This window comes from Prunus dulcis, chromosome 2 (assembly GCF_902201215.1).
Source record: "Prunus dulcis chromosome 2, ALMONDv2, whole genome shotgun sequence".
NCBI classification, from domain to species: domain Eukaryota; kingdom Viridiplantae; phylum Streptophyta; class Magnoliopsida; order Rosales; family Rosaceae; genus Prunus; species Prunus dulcis.
In genome coordinates, this window is record NC_047651.1 from 3374382 (window position 1) to 3392456 (window position 18075).

The 18075-nt window shown below is 36.8% G+C and overlaps 1 protein-coding gene across 1 annotated transcript; it reads left to right on the forward strand.

The window, feature by feature from the left end:
* Nucleotides 1-2500: 2500 nt before the first annotated feature.
* LOC117617611 (DNA-directed RNA polymerase V subunit 1-like) lies at nt 2501-17961 on the forward strand. The gene is given in 21 exon segments (XM_034347055.1): nt 2501-2650; nt 2773-2838; nt 3190-3221; nt 3529-3633; nt 4059-4185; nt 4329-4444; nt 5084-5137; nt 5883-6050; nt 6833-6991; nt 7073-8962; nt 9089-9264; nt 9837-9912; nt 10013-10155; nt 10799-10956; nt 12476-12750; nt 13741-13914; nt 14025-14165; nt 14269-15703; nt 15706-15724; nt 16628-16742; nt 17399-17961. Coding segments are annotated over 18 exon segments (5562 nt in total). The 5' UTR covers nt 2501-2650; nt 2773-2838; nt 3190-3221; nt 3529-3552; the 3' UTR covers nt 17654-17961.
* The last annotated feature ends 114 nt before the right edge of the window (nt 17962-18075 follow it).

An 18075-nucleotide genomic window follows, 5' to 3' on the forward strand; every position in this document is an offset into this window, starting at 1 on the left:
ATATTATTATATAGGTATGAAAGAGGATTTTCAAAAGGTAGTTTGAAATAAAAGGAAACCCTAGTACTTAACAAAAACAAGGTATTTCTTTGAGAGACGAATATCTTGTATATTACCTCATACAATCATGGTATCTTGTGCCTAATGTATGAGATTAAGAAATGGGATCCTACTTGTCGTGATGCAACTCACGTCTTATTGAAGATTACTAAAACACTTATGTTAATCATGAAGAGATAAAATATGTACAACTAAACCAAATGAAAAGCTCAACAACCAAAGAATTAAAACAAATACTATGAATTAACCAAAAACACAACAATCTATGTTAATTAATCAAAGTATAAAAAGATTTAGAAAATATGATAACTTACTTTGAAATTGGATGGAGAAAACCAAATTGGGGTTGTTGTTGCTGCCACTTGGTAGGCTGTCAATGGGTGGCCGATATGGGTGTGGTAGGTGGTGGTTTGGTGTTAGGCAATTTAGGGTATAATTTGTGGGAAATAAGCTTTGAAAATGATTATAGGGGTTATCGGCCGCAACTGAAAGTTAACCAGGCATTTTGAATTTCTACCTTGGTCATCTCGATACAAGATGAATTGGGTCCTCATTTTAGTTTGAATTTGATTACATATTGTCCTAAAGTGTGAATACACTTTATCATGTAGAAAAGACAGCCGTGTAAACCTTGTAGTGACTTGTTATGCCCCATGCTTATATATGAGTACCCATCACCAAGGACATAGCTAGGATTTTAAGTTTTCTTCTAGGAGGTTGGTGGTGAATAAAGAACAAGCTTTAGTTGGATTATTTTTTTACATAAGTTAAACACATTTCACATACCATATACATGTTTGGAAGGACACTAATGTAAAAATGTGACTGTTCCTGCAATATTTATATATAATGACATATTATTATACATGTAAATTTTTCATTTTTTCTAAATCCTATTTCTATCCACATTTGAAGAAGTTTATTGCAATTTAACTTTTTGTTTGTAGTCATCATTATCAATTTGGGACCTTTGTTTGCTATTATGCGTAGTTGGATTGTAGGGGACCGAAATTTCTTGAGACTTGCCACATATTTTACATTTCCCTCAAGGTTTGAATTAGGTTTCTATGGTACATTTTGGTCGAGATAAAGAGATTAGGAGGGGGGAGGTAGGGAGGAGAGAGAGAGAGAGAGAGAGAGAGAGAGAGAGAGAGAGAGAGAGAGAGAGAGAGAGAGAGAGAAATTGTAGAATATAGAGAGGATGAAGAAGAAAAGTAGAAGAGAGAGAGATAAGGAAAGAAGAAGAAAATAAAAAATAAAAAATAAAAAAGTTGAGTTTTAAAAGAACATAAACTTTTGTTTAAATGGGTCTGAGAGTTTTAAAAGCCCATTACTATTGTAAAAACCCCTTTAGTATTTCAAAAGCTCTTTTTATTCAATAAAAAATAGAGAGCCAATCCAAGAGCTAGTCCCACCTCCAACACAACAATTATGAAGAAGGATGAAATATTGATCAATTCGGTTTTACTGACAATTTTAGTATAGGGATACCAAATCCAATACCTAAATGAATTGATTTGATTGGTATCAAGTCATTTTTTGTGGATCCATTTTCATGTCGGTATCGTATCAGTTTTTAGGTCATTTTTCAAGCCCTAGGTTTGATAGCAATTGTAATTCAAGTGAGGCGGTAATACTCATTTAGGCTTATGGGTTGACATGTGTTAGGCTAGTTGGTTAGTGTAGTGAGTTATTTTCTACATATGTATTTCTAGGTAAATAACTTGCCGTTTGAAAAGGGAACTAGCCAATTATGTTTTTGAAAAGTGAAATAAATTAGCAATGGCTAGTATATATAATTAGCTATCCTTTTTTAAAAAAGTGAAACAAATCAATAATGGCTAGTATATATTGACTAGATGTTTTTTTATTAGAACAGTGAAAGCTAGTTTACAATAATTAAATATAATGGAAAAATTAAAAAAACGAAAAGTGATATTGTCTATGCGTCAATAGAAGAAAGACTGTAGAATTATTATGGTGAGTCAACTTATTGAAATAAAATTGAAATCACTCTCACCATTGATATGCTTGTGATATAAAGCCTTCCATTTTAATACGAAGCATTGCATTTGAGCCCTAGTTCAACGACGTCAGACTTGACAGAATGGCGCTATGAATTCTGAGATGTTTTAACTTTCCCTCCTCCCCAATCTCCCACGAAATCCCAAACAACATTTCCACAATGCGCTAAACTCTCCATTTTACCCTCCATCTATTGACCAACCAAAACCAGCATTCCATGCAGGACAAATTGGTCAACGAGTCCAGTCCAGTCATTTCAAATCCCCAAACCCCACACCACTGACCTGTACGGCTCCAAAAGTTAAAACCCAAATAACCTTTATAATTTATTTTTATTTTCTCTTGGAAAGCCCAATAATCCTTTGTTTTATTTAGGGACTTTGATTTCGTAGTGGAGAAAAAGAAAAAGAAAAAGAAAAAGAAAAGCCAGAAATTCCAAAATTCCCTTCTTCATGCAAAACTCATTTCACTCTCTCCATCTCACTCTCTGGATCATCAGAGTCTGTAAAGAGGAGTGAAAGTGACAGCAGAAGACCACACGGCGTCGTTTTTGTAATTTGTCACTGTAAGCTGTAGGCCAATTTTCTGTGTCATTTCAAAAACTGAAATTTGCTTTCAAAAGCTTTTTGCAGAGCAGTGCTCTCACTCCGTTGAAAAACCCCAAATTTTTTTTTTTTGGTGCTTCAGGGCTTAAATTTAGGGTTTTGGGGTCAAACCCGCAGTGCCAGAGTGCGGAAGAAGCGAAACGTTGTGGTAATTTTTGCTCTAACTCGTTTGCATTTTGTTATTCGGTGTTTGGTTGCTGAGAAAGTAAGCGAGTTTTAGAAGAAATACGACCGTAGAAATGGGGCTTTTGCTTCTTTGGGAAATTGAAGGGGGAGAAAATGTTGTACATTGGGTTTATTTTTACTCAGTTTTTCTGTAACCAAAGGGACCATGTAGTCTCTCTCTTGCTTTCTCCGTCTCTGACTGTGACGCTAAACACGTTTGCTTTGCGTTTTGTTTTTTTGGTTCCATTTAGGGGTTCTTTTTGCTTACAAGTAGCTGTTGAAGCACAAAAAAACCCGAAGACTTGGGTAATTTTGCTCTTTCCTTTTGCTGCAGGTTTCTTTTGTGTTTGGTGTCTGAGAAAGTTGGTGAACATTTTAGACCTCGTTTCTCTTTTGTTGCTGCGTTGTGCTGGATTTTGTACTCTTTCCATTCTCTCAGAAACATGCTACATTGGTTCAGATTTTTTTATTGCTTTTGTTTTTTAACATATTTTATTATTTATTTATCGTTTTAGAGGTTTCTACCTCCCACAGACTAACTTATTTCTTGAAATAAATTTTTAGCTTAATAATGGTGCTGTGGTATATTTGCATGTTGGTTTTGCTGTAATAGTTACAGTCCTCTCTACATTTATCTCCTTTTCCCCTTTTTCTTTTTTCTTTTCCACTGCAGTATCTTAAGGTTTCTTTAAAGGAAATGGAGGAAGCCTCTTCCTCAACTATTTTAGAGGGGGAGATAACTGGAATCAAATTTGGTTTGGCAACTCATCAAGAAATCGTAAGTAGAAATTTGACATTTAATTCATTAGTTATTCAGTAGATGTCATCTACTGTTTGAGAGGTGTTAACTGCATTGGTTTGTTTCGGAGAAGATAAAATTGCATTCATTTGATAGGAGTCGGAGGTTTCTGTTTCATTTTTTGGAGAGATTGACATCTAGAGTCCATATTAAACATCTATAATCTGAGCTGAGCTCATTTCGTTTCAAAAAAGAAAACCAACTAGTGCCTGATTATGGCTTTCCGTTATCAAATTATATTTCATCACAACTAGTGCCTGATTATTGACTATGGGGAAGTAAATTAGAAAACCAACAGTGTGTGTAATGATTTTAATTTTGCAGCTCTTAATCTTTAATTACTCCAAAACCCAACAACGTTGGACTAATTTCGTTTTATATTTGTATGTTTACTTTTTTGGCAGTGTACAGCATCTATCAGCAATTGCGCTATCAGCCATGCAAGTCAGCTTTCCAACCCATTCCTTGGCCTGCCCCTTGAGTTTGGGAAGTGTGAATCTTGTGGCACTTCTGAAGCTGGGAAGTGTGAAGGTGCCATAAGTGTCTTTTCTTAGCCTTGCCATTTAGAGTTAAATTATATAATGTTGTGAAACAAAGTTACGTGTAAGAAATAGATTATAATCCAAAGCATATGTTTGGAAAAATAATGAAGCATATGTTTTATCCCTTTTCAGGTCATTTCGGGTATATTGAGTTACCAATACCAATATTTCATCCTAATCATGTGAGCGAATTGAAGCGGATGCTGAGCTTATTGTGCTTGAAATGCTTGAAAATGAAAAAGAACAAGGTACCACTAGATTTAGTTCTTCATCATTAATGATTGTTTCTATGGTCATTATTTTGCACACAAAGCAGAGACTTTTATTTCATTTATTTGGACTTTTCTTGTTGGTTAACTGAAGAACTGCAGATGGTGGTTGTTTTTGTTCTAATTTTCAGCTGAGGAACAAAAAGGTTTACATGAAGAAGCAGTTGAATTTTGAAGCTATTTTTACTGTGTCATCCATCTTTCATACATATCACTTTTTCTATTTATAATCATTTTGTATTAAGTGCCCCTCTTTGCAACTGTATTTGTAATCTATGCAGTAGTCTCAATTTTTGTTTTTAACTTTTGAAAGTTGCTAAAATATCCCAAATTTCGCAAAGAAAGTCTTTGAAGTTTGAACTTGGTACTGCACGATCAACGTTTGTATTCAGTGAAATTTTTCTTGTTTGCCAACCACTAGTCTCACAATTTTTATTGTTTTTGTGAAATCTTATTGATGCAAGAGTCTTAGTCGACTATTGCTTGATCTTTAGTTTTTTTAAATTCTGTAAACTAGTTGTTGCACGCTTTCAATTTGACTTGCTACTTTTTCTTATCATGAAGATTTATGTTCTTATATTCTGTATCCTTTGGTGTTTCTGGGTTGATACCATTCAGTTTCCAACCAAGAATGCTGGCTTAGCAGAGAGAATGCTATCTTCATGTTGTGAGGTGAGTATAAGCTGACCAAACCCCTTTTCTTTTCCTAGATGTGAAGCATGCTAGCTGTATCTAGTAATTTTTGAATCTAATCTCTCTGGCTTACTCACTCACGCGCACACATGCACGTTCACACCCACACGCACACACTAATTCAAGTTATGTAAAACAGAACATCATTTGTGTTATCTCATATGCTTCATATGTTGGGATGCCCCTTGCAGTTATAAGGGATTGGTCCTTCAGAGGTTTTATTCTTTCATTTGGTATACTATGTTTAAAAATTAAAAGTAATATAACTAACTGGATAAAGTTGTTTTCAACTGGCAAGAAGTCTTATATTGTTTGTGTTTTTCTTAGTCTTTTTTATTTAATTTTTTGTAATGCATTCAAGTGGAATTTATGCCCTTATTTATTTGGGCTGCATGTATGTAAGATGGTATTACTTTCTATAAACTGGACAAGTACTTTTTTTTATCAGCTTGGTATTTTCATAAACGTTATTTGTACTATCAGTTTTTCCATGGATGAACTTTGGAGATGATGTAACATAGGTTAACATTTAGTTTGTGGGTTCTCTTGCAACTAACCCAGAAATATTCTAATCTAATTAAAGTATTTTTTTTTTTTTTCCTAAAACTGGGGTTTTCTCTTGAAGTTTGGAATACATATTTTTATAGAAATTTGAAGATTATGCAATATGTTCTCTCTGCATTTTCCATACACAAGTTTTATGGCCTGTTACTTTTTTCTGTAGGATGCTTCACAAGTGTCTATTGGAGAGATTAAACCAACAGATGGTTCTTGTTCCTTGCAATTGAAGCGGCCTTCAAAATCAAGAACACCACCTGGTTTCTGGAATTTCCTTGAACGATATGGTTTTCGTTATGGTGATGGCCACATACGAACTTTGCTTCCTTGTGAGGTGTGGTTCTTACTTCCTGCCTATGTTTCTCCTTGCTCATATCACATTTTTGGAAGTTTGATTGATTTTTATTGTCCAGTTATGTGGGTTGAGGGCCTTGTTTGCTCACAGTTCACTTTGATTTCTATGATGTTTTAGCTAGTGACAAAGTTTGATGTTTTTTATCACGTACGTATTTCTAATTTGACACACTAGGGCACATGCAAATGTCCTCACTAATCACAGAAATGCGACTAAGTGATTGCCTTAGCCTTGGGTTCCTGTTTGAATTACTTTATTGAATGCATTGATGAGGGAGTGCTATTGAGCTCCCTTTGGTGTCAAGCCGCATAGTCTATTTTATCTCAACAATTAGTTTGATGGCTAAGTTAGTCAAAGTCCTTTTTTCAAATAATTCATTTATACTTTTGTGCTGTTTTAATTTGTGCTACATCTTTATTTCTAGTATGAGGCACTTGCCCTCATGCATACATTCTCACTAATCACAGTAATCTGGCAAAGTGAGCACCTTACTCTTAAATACTTTATTGATTAGATTGATCAGGAGGTGCCGTTACTTTTGTCAGCTCCATGTGGTTTCAACTTAATTTATTCATTAAATTAGTTGGCCAGATGTATATAAATTGATTCTGACCAAATGGTTTAAATTACAAATCATGCATAATGTAATCATACTGTGGCGCTTTCCTGTTTCTGCTGATTGTAACCGTTCTCTTTAATTTATTTTATGGCACGTAATATTCTCTCCTGATACATGTTATTATTTTGGTAATGACTACTAGGTGATGGAGATGCTGAAAAGAATCCCTCAAGAGACCAGGAAGAAACTTGCCGCTAAAGGCTATTTTCCTCAAGATGGATACATCTTGTCTCAAATACCTGTCCCTCCAAACTGTTTGTCTGTACCTGAAATTTCTGATGGTGTTAGTGTTATGTCTGCGGTAAGTTTATTGGCATGATAATGGACCTTAATCAGTTCTGGTTGGATTGGTTATAACTAGTTCTTCCTTGTCATTTTCCAGGATCCTTCAATATCAATGCTAAAAAAGGTTCTAAAGCAAGTTGAAATCATAAGAAGTTCAAGGTCTGGTATACCGAATTTTGAATCTCAGATTGTTGAAGCGAATGAATTGCAAGCAATAATTGATCAGTATCTTCAAGTTAGGGGTACTGGAAAGCCATCACGCGATATTGATGCAAGGTTTGGGGTAAACAAGGAGCTTAATGCCTCTTCAACAAAAGCATGGCTTGAAAAGATGAGGACATTGTTCATCAGAAAGGGTTCAGGCTTCTCTTCCCGTTCAGTGATTACTGGGGATGCATTTAGAAGGGTGAATGAAGTTGGCATCCCATATGAAATTGCTCAAAGAATCACATTTGAAGAGAAGGTTAATGATCATAACATTAGGTATCTACAAGAGCTGGTAGATAGCAAGTTGTGCCTAACCTATAAGGATGGTTCATCAACATACTCACTCAGGGAAGGTTCAAAGGGGCATACATTTCTGAGGCCTGGTCAAGTGGTGCATCGGAGGATAATGGACGGGGATCTTGTTTTTGTAAATAGGCCCCCAACCACCCATAAACATTCACTGCAAGCACTCCAAGTGTATGTGCACGATGACCATGTGGTGAAAATCAACCCTCTCATTTGTGGGCCACTTAGTGCCGACTTTGATGGTGATTGCATCCACCTGTTCTATCCCCAGTCGCTTGCTGCAAAGGCAGAAGTCTTGGAGCTTTTTTCAGTGGAGAAGCAGCTGCTTAGCTCTCATAGTGGAAAGCCAAATTTGCAATTGGCCACTGATGCACTTTTGTCATTAAAGATGATGTTCAAGAAATATTTTTTGGACAAAGCAGCAGCACAGCAACTGGCCATGTTTGCATCATCTTCATTGCCACGACCGGCTTTACTGAAAGCAAATTCTGCTCATTCATATTGGACTGCTTTTCAGATATTACAGACTGCATTGCCAGCTCACTTCGACTGCAGTGGCGACAACTACTTGGTCAACAAAAGTGAGATACTGAATATTGATTTTAGCACAAGTTCTGTTGCAGCTGTGATGAATGACATTGCTACCTCTGTTTTCTTTGAGAAAGGTGGTGAAGATGTTCTGAAATTCTTTGATTCTCTACAGCCCCTGCTGATGGAGAATTTATTTTCAGAAGGGTTTAGTGTTGGTTTGGAAGATTTTTACATGTCCAGGACATCCATACAAGACATTCAGAAGAATATTCAGGATAGTTCTGATTTGTTGTATCATTTGAGGTCAACATACAATGAGTTTGTAGAGTTTCAATTGCAGAATCGCATCAGAAGTGTGAAAGTACCAGTTTCACATTTTATCTTGGAGTCATCAGCATTGGGTGATTTAATCGACTCCAAGAGTGATTCAGCCATTAACAAAATTGTTCAACAAATTGGGTTCCTAGGCCTGCAACTTTCTGATAAAGGAAGATTCTACTCTAAGACATTGGTTGAGGATGTGGCCTCTCTCTGTCATAGTAAATATCCTTCTGACATTGATTATCCCTCTGCCGAATATGGACTAGTTCAAAGCTGTTTTTTTCATGGGTTAGATCCATATGAGGCGATAGTTCACTCCATTGCTACACGAGAGGTGATTGTTCGGTCCTCAAGAGGATTGTCTGAACCTGGGACTCTATTTAAAAATTTAATGGCCATTCTTCGCGATGTTGTTATTTGCTATGATGGCACCGTCAGAAATGTCTGTAGCAACTCAATAATCCAATTTGAGTATGGAGTCAAAACTGGATCTAGGCCCCAGCATTTATTCCCTGCTGGTGAACCTGTTGGTGTGTTAGCTGCAACTGCAATGTCAAATCCTGCGTATAAGGCAGTTCTGGATTCTACCCCAAGCAGCAACTCTTCATGGGAGCTGATGAAGGTAGTTAGTTTTGTCTATTGATTATGACTGTTTCTTTCTTTTCAAAGCTTGAATTTTATCTGTTATGTTTTCTTTCGCAGTGCATGCATAAAGGCTCAACTTAAATTTGCATTTTCTTTTCTTCAGGAAATTCTGCTTTGCAAAGTCAATTTTAAGAATGAGCTCATTGATCGCCGTGTAATTTTGTACTTGAATAACTGTGGTTGTGGAAGAAAGTACTGCCGAGAACGTGCAGCATGTTTGGTTAAGAATCAGTTGAAGAAAGTCAGTCTTAAAGATACTGCAGTTGAATTTATGATTGAGTATGCTCTGCCTCCTTATATTTTTTTGGCAACATTTTCATGTAGTTTTATTTAAGTGTGTATGTAGGAATGTCACGTATTGCCCACTCCTTTAGTCCATGTTGATTCATCATATTCTGGAAAGTGAATAAGTAAATAGAATTCATTTATTTCTTTAAATGCCTTCCGCGAGTTGCTACCTAGAATAAGTGTTGCCTTTGCTGAAATATATTTAATACTGTGTAGCTCCTTGATGCATAATTTGGGGTAACTGTGCAAACTTCCAATTTAATATTAGTTAGATATCCGATGGGTGATCAGGTCAAAGAGGGTCAACAGCTCCAGAACAAAATTGGTGAAGCTTTACCACCTACGTAGCATTTTGTTTTTATCAAACTTGTTGATTTAGCTAAATCATTGAGAGAGAGAGAGAGAGAGAGAGAGAGAGTTTGGCATATTATGTGGTCTCCATGTCATTGACAAAAGAAATTGGATTTGGCATGTATTATATATATTGCTTTCTTTTTTTAGTGGTATAAAACTAATGTGTGACAGTGTGTTTGGTGTAATATTTGTGTATTCTTACGTTGCAGATATAACAATCAGCTTTCTGGTTTGGGAAGTCTGATAAATGATGCAGGCCTTGTTGGTCATATTCATCTCAATGAGGTTGGCACTGTTTTCAAATTGTTCTAACATTTTCTTTATATCTTCAGTTATGAAGTTGCATTACTTCCTTGTGTGGGTTAACCAGAGCTCCATTGAACAGGATATGTTACGAGAGTTAAACATTGGTGTTCACGATATTCTTCAAAAATGCCAAGAAACTATTAATTCATTTCGGAGGAAGAAAGTTGGAAAAAAGAAGTTCAACATTGGTTATCATTTTAAAAATACAGTTTTGTTTGCCAGGTTGGTTTTTCCTGTCTGGTAATTGTTTCATAATTATGTTCACCATATGGACTTGATCTTTTATGCTTTCCTATTTGTGCAACAAAATTTTGATACGTGATATGACAATGACGTGAGAACAAAGCTTCAAGTCGTTTTAGTTAATATGATATTTTTATTTTGAGGAAAGTTCAGGAACATTGTGAGCTGCACCTTTTTTGTATATTTTATTTTATAATTTCTTAGAGGTTGGTTTTTTCTTTGAATTGATAATTGCAATTTTAGTTAAAGGAGGGGAGGTGGAAACACAATAACGTGATATTTTGGCCTAAAAAAAGCACAGTAACTTGATAAGAGAAACACCGCCAGTACAAAGTCCACCATAGTAATGTAGATCATCCCTGTTGTTACCATGCCATATAATGCTTTCTTATTCGATCTGGAACTCTGCATGCCTTCTGGATTTAAGAGCCCTAGAGATCGTGAAAATTTCCATCTCAAAAGAATTCATAAATCAAAATTAAGTTGTTTACATGGCATAATCATATACAATGTTTACTTTGTTGACATCCACTTCCCCTATTGTGTTTGAAAGTTTACCTGTGGCTCCGCATTAGAACTATAAGGATAGCCTACTTGACAATTTAAGCTTCCTTGTTTGCAGTGAACATTGCTCCTTTCATCATTCCTCTGCAGAAAAAAGATCCGACTCCCCATGCTTGATGTTCTTCCTTCAAGCAACTGATGATTTGGAGACCACTACCACTTTGCAATACTATGCGGACTTGATTTGCCCTGTTCTTTTAGAAACAATAATAAAAGGTAGCTTTAGAGTTATATGTAAAGAGTGCAAAATTAATTTATTATTTGAGTTCCCTTTGTTTCCAATGGATGTTGCTCTTTTCATTTGTTTTGCAACTCACATATTTAACAGAAATGTTCCTAGCTATTATATGCAATTTGTATGTTCTGATTATGTCTGTTTGTTCACAGTCTCTCTCTCTCTCTCTCTCTCCCCCCACTTCTGTGTTGTATCCCCTTTTTATTAGAGTTGCTGTTGAAGGTTCATCTTTAGTTTTTTCTCAGAAGTGGACTCCTTATTTACCAACTTTCTACTCTTTTATTTTTAAAGAAAAATTTAGTTTCTTATTAAAAAGAAAAAAGTATTGGAAAGTCTAACTACTGCTTATTTGTCTCTTCATAATTCAAGTCAAGTAACTAAAATAATTGATAAGCTTATGAGGGACATTTTGAGGGAGGGCCAAGAAGGGGAAAGAGGAGCATTTAGTTAATTGAGGATTAGTGTTGAGATCTAGGGGAAAATGGGTACTGGGCTTGTAAATTTGGTTAAGAGGAATGTGGCTTTGTTGAAAAATAGTTGCGGATATTTCCTTTGGAGAGGGAATACTTATGGCATGCTGACTTGTCCTCATGCTAATAGCTGGGACTCCAAAGTGGTGTTTAGTCGTGCATGTACAAGTCCTTGGCATTTCACAGTGAATTGATGGGTTGGGGAATCTCCTTTTTGCTTTTTATGTGCTCATCTTTATAGGCTGCCATCCAATCTCTAGCTTGTCAGTTGTCGTATGGGTTGGAATTTAAATTAGGAGAGACTTAATGAAGCTGAAATAGGGGAGTTTTCCTCTCTTTATTTATTTGATTGAAAATCTTTCATTGTGTCCAGACCAGGGTGATAGAAGGGCTTGGAAATTTGAATATTCTAAATCCTTTTTATTTTTCTTTCAACTCCTGTCTTTACCTTTTTTCAACCGATCCCAATTGGTTTGAAAGATTACGGGCCCTAGTAAATCCTTGTTTGGTTAGGTGCTCATGGGATGGTCGTTACTTGTGACAATATCCAACGTAAGACGCCAAATATGTGCCTATCAGCCGATTGGTGTTAAATGTGCATGAATGCAGAACATATTGACCATCTATTTCTAGGTTGAGTTGGGCATTTCGAGCCTCATGTATGGTCATTAGTTGAAAATGTGGCTTTAGGGAAAGGCAGGAAGGCTAAATCTTAGGGGCGGAGGAGTTGTCTTAATGGATAGGGTGGTGTTTTGGACATTTTGGGCATCAGTAGTTACTGAGTTTAGAGATATTCGTTTCATTGTCCTTAATTTAGTTCGGGTTGCTGCAGTTAGCTGATCTTTAGAGTTTTGGCACTGGTGATCGGAGCATTTTCTTTTATATTTTGAGTTATTGTTGCTTTGTCTAAATGGTGGACCTCTTGTTTAATGCTGGACATTATTTTGTAACTCTTCTTTTAGTAATGTCTTCATTTTTATAAAAGCTTTTTAATTTGGTCTCAAATGAATCATGTCTTTCTAATGGGCAGGTGACCCTCGTATTGGCTCAGCCAATATCATTTGGATTGATCCAGATACAACAACTTGGATTAGAAGCCCAAACAAATCTCAGAAGGGTGAATGGGCCTTGGATATTGTTCTGGAGAAATCGGTCATCAAGCAAAGTGGTGATGCATGGAGAACAGTGCTCGACTCTTGCCTTCCAGTGCTTCACCTAATTGACACCACGCGTTCCATCCCGTATGCCATCAAACAAATTCAAGAATTGTTGGGGGTGTCTTGTGCGTTTGATCAAGCAGTTCAGGTACTGTCATACAGGCTCACAGTTTAGTTGTTTCTAGTAGGGGTGGTAATAGGGTTGCGGGATATCATGATTTGGTCGTGTCATATGGCAACATCACCTAAAAAATATAGTTTTTTGAGCTGTATGACTTGACACTAATTCAAATTTTATATTAGTCGTACGTTTGGGTAGAGACAGAGTAAACTGTAATTTAAGACTAGGAATTTCTTTATTTCAAGGCCATATCCATTACTGGATCCATCTTCTGTCAAATGGAAATGCACTCCATCCATGTGTTAGAAGGCCTAAGAAAGAAGAAACAAAATTTCTGATTCTAGAAAGATTCATACCATACCAATCAAGAAGTAAACAGAAAAAAGTCTGAAATTTTCCTCATGCAAACGTTGAACGGTCTGTTTTGTCAAAATCTGGTGTTTCTGGTGTTTAGTATAATATGTTCCAACTTAGTCTATCCAATTTTCCAATTTTCAAATGAATCAACCTTTTTATCATTCCTGTTACCAAGTAGAGTAAATTCAAGTAATAGTGACATTTTTGTGTTGGGATGATATTCTGTCATTGCTTAGAAAATTATCAATCTTAGTTTCCAGTAGCTTCTATTATATCTGTGTAATATGCTTCTCTCCCGTTGGAGTGTTTGACTTTCTGGGTATCTCATTCTTCATAGCATTTAATTCTTCACTACCCTTTCTTTCTAGTGGGAGTGCTTTAGCACATCAGTTGTGTGTAAAATTGTATGTTTCATATGCTTATTAGAGGGATTCAAATGACTGATCTTCATTAGCTGTGGACCTCCTTTTAAAATTTCAATCTTTGCGTAATTGTGTGGCTGTATTTCTGGTTCCCTCTAGCATGCTACCGTACATCTTATGAAATTTGACTTTTCTATTTGTCAATGAAAATTGGAACATATTAGACTAAGTTTCTGGGTGATATGAGATACTTATTCTACTTTTCAATTAAGAATACATTTTATGATTGATTTTACAGCGCCTCTCAACGGCAGTGACAATGGTGGCAAAAGGTGTTCTGAAAGAGCATCTTATCCTCCTGGCAAATAGCATGACATGTGCAGGAAATTTCGTGGGATTCAATTCAAGTGGGTACAAAGCACTATCTCGGGCATTGAATATTCAAGTACCATTTACAGAAGCAACTCTCTTTGTAAGTAATTGAAAATTTTCGTCTAATTCTGTGGAAGGGCATTTACTTATAGTTACTGGTTAAGATGAATTACAATCACAACTGATTTTAGTACTCACATGTGGTTGTAGACACCAAGAAAGTGTTTTGAGAGAGCAGCTGAAAAGTGCCACATGGATTCGTTGGCAAGCATAGTTGCGTCATGTTCCTGGGGTAAACATGTTGCTGTGGGTACTGGCGCGAGGTTTGATGTCCTGTGGGACAGAAGAGAGGTATTTCATAATTTTTAATGCACTTGTGAATTCTCAGTCGTATTAAATTTAGTCTTATCTGCTGCTAATGTTTCGCACCATTTAAATCTTAATTTTTTTCTAGGTAGAATTGACTCAAGAGGGTGGACTTGATGTTTTCAACTTTCTGCATATGGTGAGCACTGCAAACGTAGAAGAAGCAACTACAGGAGCTCTCGGTGCAGAAGTTGATGATCTAATGCTAGTTGATGAAATGGCAGATTCAAGCTTCTCGCCAGAACTCAACTCCAGCTTTGATAGGCCTGTCTTCGAAGATCTTGTTGAATTTGATGATAAATTAGGAGATCTTCCCGAAAAATCAAACTGGGAAAAGGATTCCTCCTTCCACACTGATTCTAATGGGGGGAAAGACTGGAGCATCGACAAAAATGTGGGAACTGTGGCAGTACCTGACGTTTGGTCAAGCTGGGGTACAGAGAAAGGGAAAACACAAGATAGCAACTCAGCAGAAGCCCAGTTGGATTCCAAGAAATCCAGTGTTTTGGATACCTCGTCTGCGTGGGGGAAAAATCCAGCAAAAGAAAATACGACATCTACATGGGGGACAACTACGGCAAGTGAAAATGATTGGTGTGGTAGAGGGGTAGGTGAGGATGATTCTGTAAGCTTGTCTGGGAAGAAATCTGGTGTTTTGAATACCTCATCTGCGTGGGCGACAAGTGCTGCCAGAGAAGATGCTGCATCTGCCTGGGGAACAAATCCAGCAAAAGAAAATACCACATCTACATGGGGCACAACTACGGCAAGTGAAAATGATTGGTGTGGTAGAGGGGTAGGTCAGGATGATTCTGCAAGCTTGTCTGTGAAGAAATCCAGTGTTTTGGATACCTCGTCTGCGTGGGCAACAAATACTGCCAGAGAAGATGCTGCATCTGCCTGGGGGAAACAGCCAGTGAAAGAAAATGCCACATCTACATGGGGCACAACTATGGCAAGTGAAAATGATTGGTGTGGTAGAGGAGTAGGTCATGATGATTCTGCAAGCTTGTCTGGGAAGAAATCCGGTGTTTTAAATACCTCATCTGTGTGGGCGACAAATACTGCCAGAGAAGATGCTACATCTGCCTGGGGGGAAAATCCAGCAAAAGAAAATACCACATCTACATGGGGGACAACTACGGAAAGTGAAAATGATTGGTGTGGTAGAGAGGCAGGTAAAGTTGAACCAGTAGACTTCCAGCCTACAAAACCCCAGGATGATTCTGCAAGCTTGTCTGGGTGGGATTCACCTACCAGAGATGGGAATTCTGGTGAACGAAATCATCAGTGGGGACAGCATCGTGGAGACCAAACAAAGAAAAGTCGTTTTGAAGGTGCAAAGAATTGGGTTTCAAGTCCTGGGGAATGGAAGAATAAGAACCGTCCTCCTAAGTCGCCTGGAATGGTGAATGACAATTCTACCATGGGTGCATTATATACTGTAACAAGACACAGATTGGATATGTTCACTTCCGAGGAGCATGTTCTTTCTAATATTGAGCCAGTTATGCGCTCCCTCCGAGGATAATGCATCAATCTGGGTATGTTTTCTATCTATGTACTTTCTTAACAATTCGGACCAGGCAGATCAAAATAATGGATACTTTTCAATTTTCTAAAGGAGAAATGATTCTTATATAGGAAGACCAGATGTTTTTTGTCTTGCTAAGTGTCTTATAAGTAAGAGTCCATTTGAAGTCAGGGGAATACTTTTAGTTTAGAGTGACAAGAAACTAATGATTTGAATAATTATTTATTAGTGTGCAATGTTCTTTTGTGATTTGGATGGAAAGGAACAGTTTGACTCAAAGCCAAAGTTGGGCAGTTTGTGGACTATTTATGAGATATGGCTAGACTTTGGGCCTCTCTATGGGCTTCAGTCTCATCTGTATCATGATTGCCCATTCTTTCTCTTAAATTTGGAAAGGGAAGCAAGCTGCTATATCGTAGTTGCCCTGATTGTACTTTGGGGCTTTTGCTCTGTTTTCTGCATTGTTGGACGCTGTACTGTCATACTTTTCTTTTGGTTTCTTATAAATTGTAGGCTTTGTGCAGTGTATTTTCTGGTCTTCTAGTCCGCTTTAATTGTACTTCCCATTCATATTAATTTGCATGTTGAAGTCTGAAGTCTATTTTTACATAAAATTAATTATAACAACTATAAAAGAAAGACATCTAATAAAGTGATGAATGTTACATATTACATTGGACTTTCCTTTGGAGATGTCTTAGGGATATCATATCTTCACTGATCTCCATATGAAACAATTGATTTCATTTTTGGACATTATCCAGTCACTTTGCATATGTTATAGCTTCGTGCCGTGTTGTGCAACTGTTTGATATTTCCTTCCCTTTTTGAATATTTTAATTGTAGCAATATCTTTGCATGGTGTTCGACAATGCTGTAACTTAATTTCCGGTTTTTAAATTATTTTATGCAGGTACAATGATGGGGATCCACTGTCAGGTGACGATCAATCGTTTGTACTTGATAATGTCTTCAATTACCACCCGGATAAAGCAGCTAAAATGGGTTGTGGAATTGATCATCTCACAGTATGTTCATCTACCCTGTTCTTGCTTAACTACGTTTTATTTGGAATTATATTTCTGTACACATTTGATACATTGGATTAAGAATCTGTGACTGATTATTTTATTGTTATACTGATTATTCTAATATTCATTTTATTTTTTATGGAAGCTGGACATTTATACGGATTTTCCTAGATTGTCCATTGAGTATAAACTCCATGTGTATTGTTGCATACCTAAATTTGTTCTGGAGCTCAATGGAAATTTTGAAACCTTTTTTTATTTCAATATTTATCATCAGCAAAGAGCTGTTGCACATAGGGAGTTGATTCAGATGGGGTTTAGTCAGAAAAAATCATTTTCATGTCTTTTGGTTTAGATACTCACGCATGGTACCAGGCTGCTAAGGTTGGTGATCTAATTCTTCAGGTAAGGGGAATAAATACTCGTCTTTAAACATGAATTAAGACTATGGTTCATTTGAAGGGGTTTTTAAGTCTGGGGACAAGTAGTGATTGGGAAGTGGTTTTCTTTCTTAGTACTTGGAAAACATATCAAGGCTGGAATGTCCGGTATTGTTTACCTTTTTTTCAGGAACCACTGTCTTGTAATAACTGCCAATATGTGTCTTATTTTGTAAAATATTCCACTAATTTACACCGCTATTGGTATGACAGGTTAATAGGCATGGTAGTTTCCAGGACAGCAGATGCTTCTTTGTTGTGTCAACAGATGGTCGTACGGAAGATTTTTCATATAGGAAATGCCTGGACAATTACATAAGGGAAAAATTCCCTGATCTTGCTGAAACTTTCATTGGCAAGTATTTCTCTAGGAGAGGGAATCGAGAGCGGAACCCAACTCTAATTCAAACCCCTACTCTAAGTCAAACCTCCACTCCAGAGCAAACTGAGAATGCGGAGATGCAGTAGAACATTTCTATTTCCTGGGCATGTGTCATTTTGAGATTCTCATGTAATTAGGTGTAAACATTCTGCTCCTCTGTTTTTTGATTTGTATATATTAGGCAGTTGTTAGCAGCTCCTGACAAACTCAGTTTGTTTTCTTTTTTCTTTTTCTGGGTTTGATCTTAGAGCATTTTAGTTAACCTGTTGGTCGCTACTGGATAAGGTTAAACTAAACCCTTAATTGGGAGATGTTGCAGGTAAAAAATCAATTATCGATGAAATGCAGAAGCGTTACCAATATCATTCATCGGTGGCTTCTATTTCTTTGTTAATCATAGAGGTTCGAATCTGAGACCATAGGTTTGCAAGTTAATATCATTTTTCACTGGGCTATATATTGCATTGACACTCAAGATACTCTCCAAACACGGATCAACTCATATTCA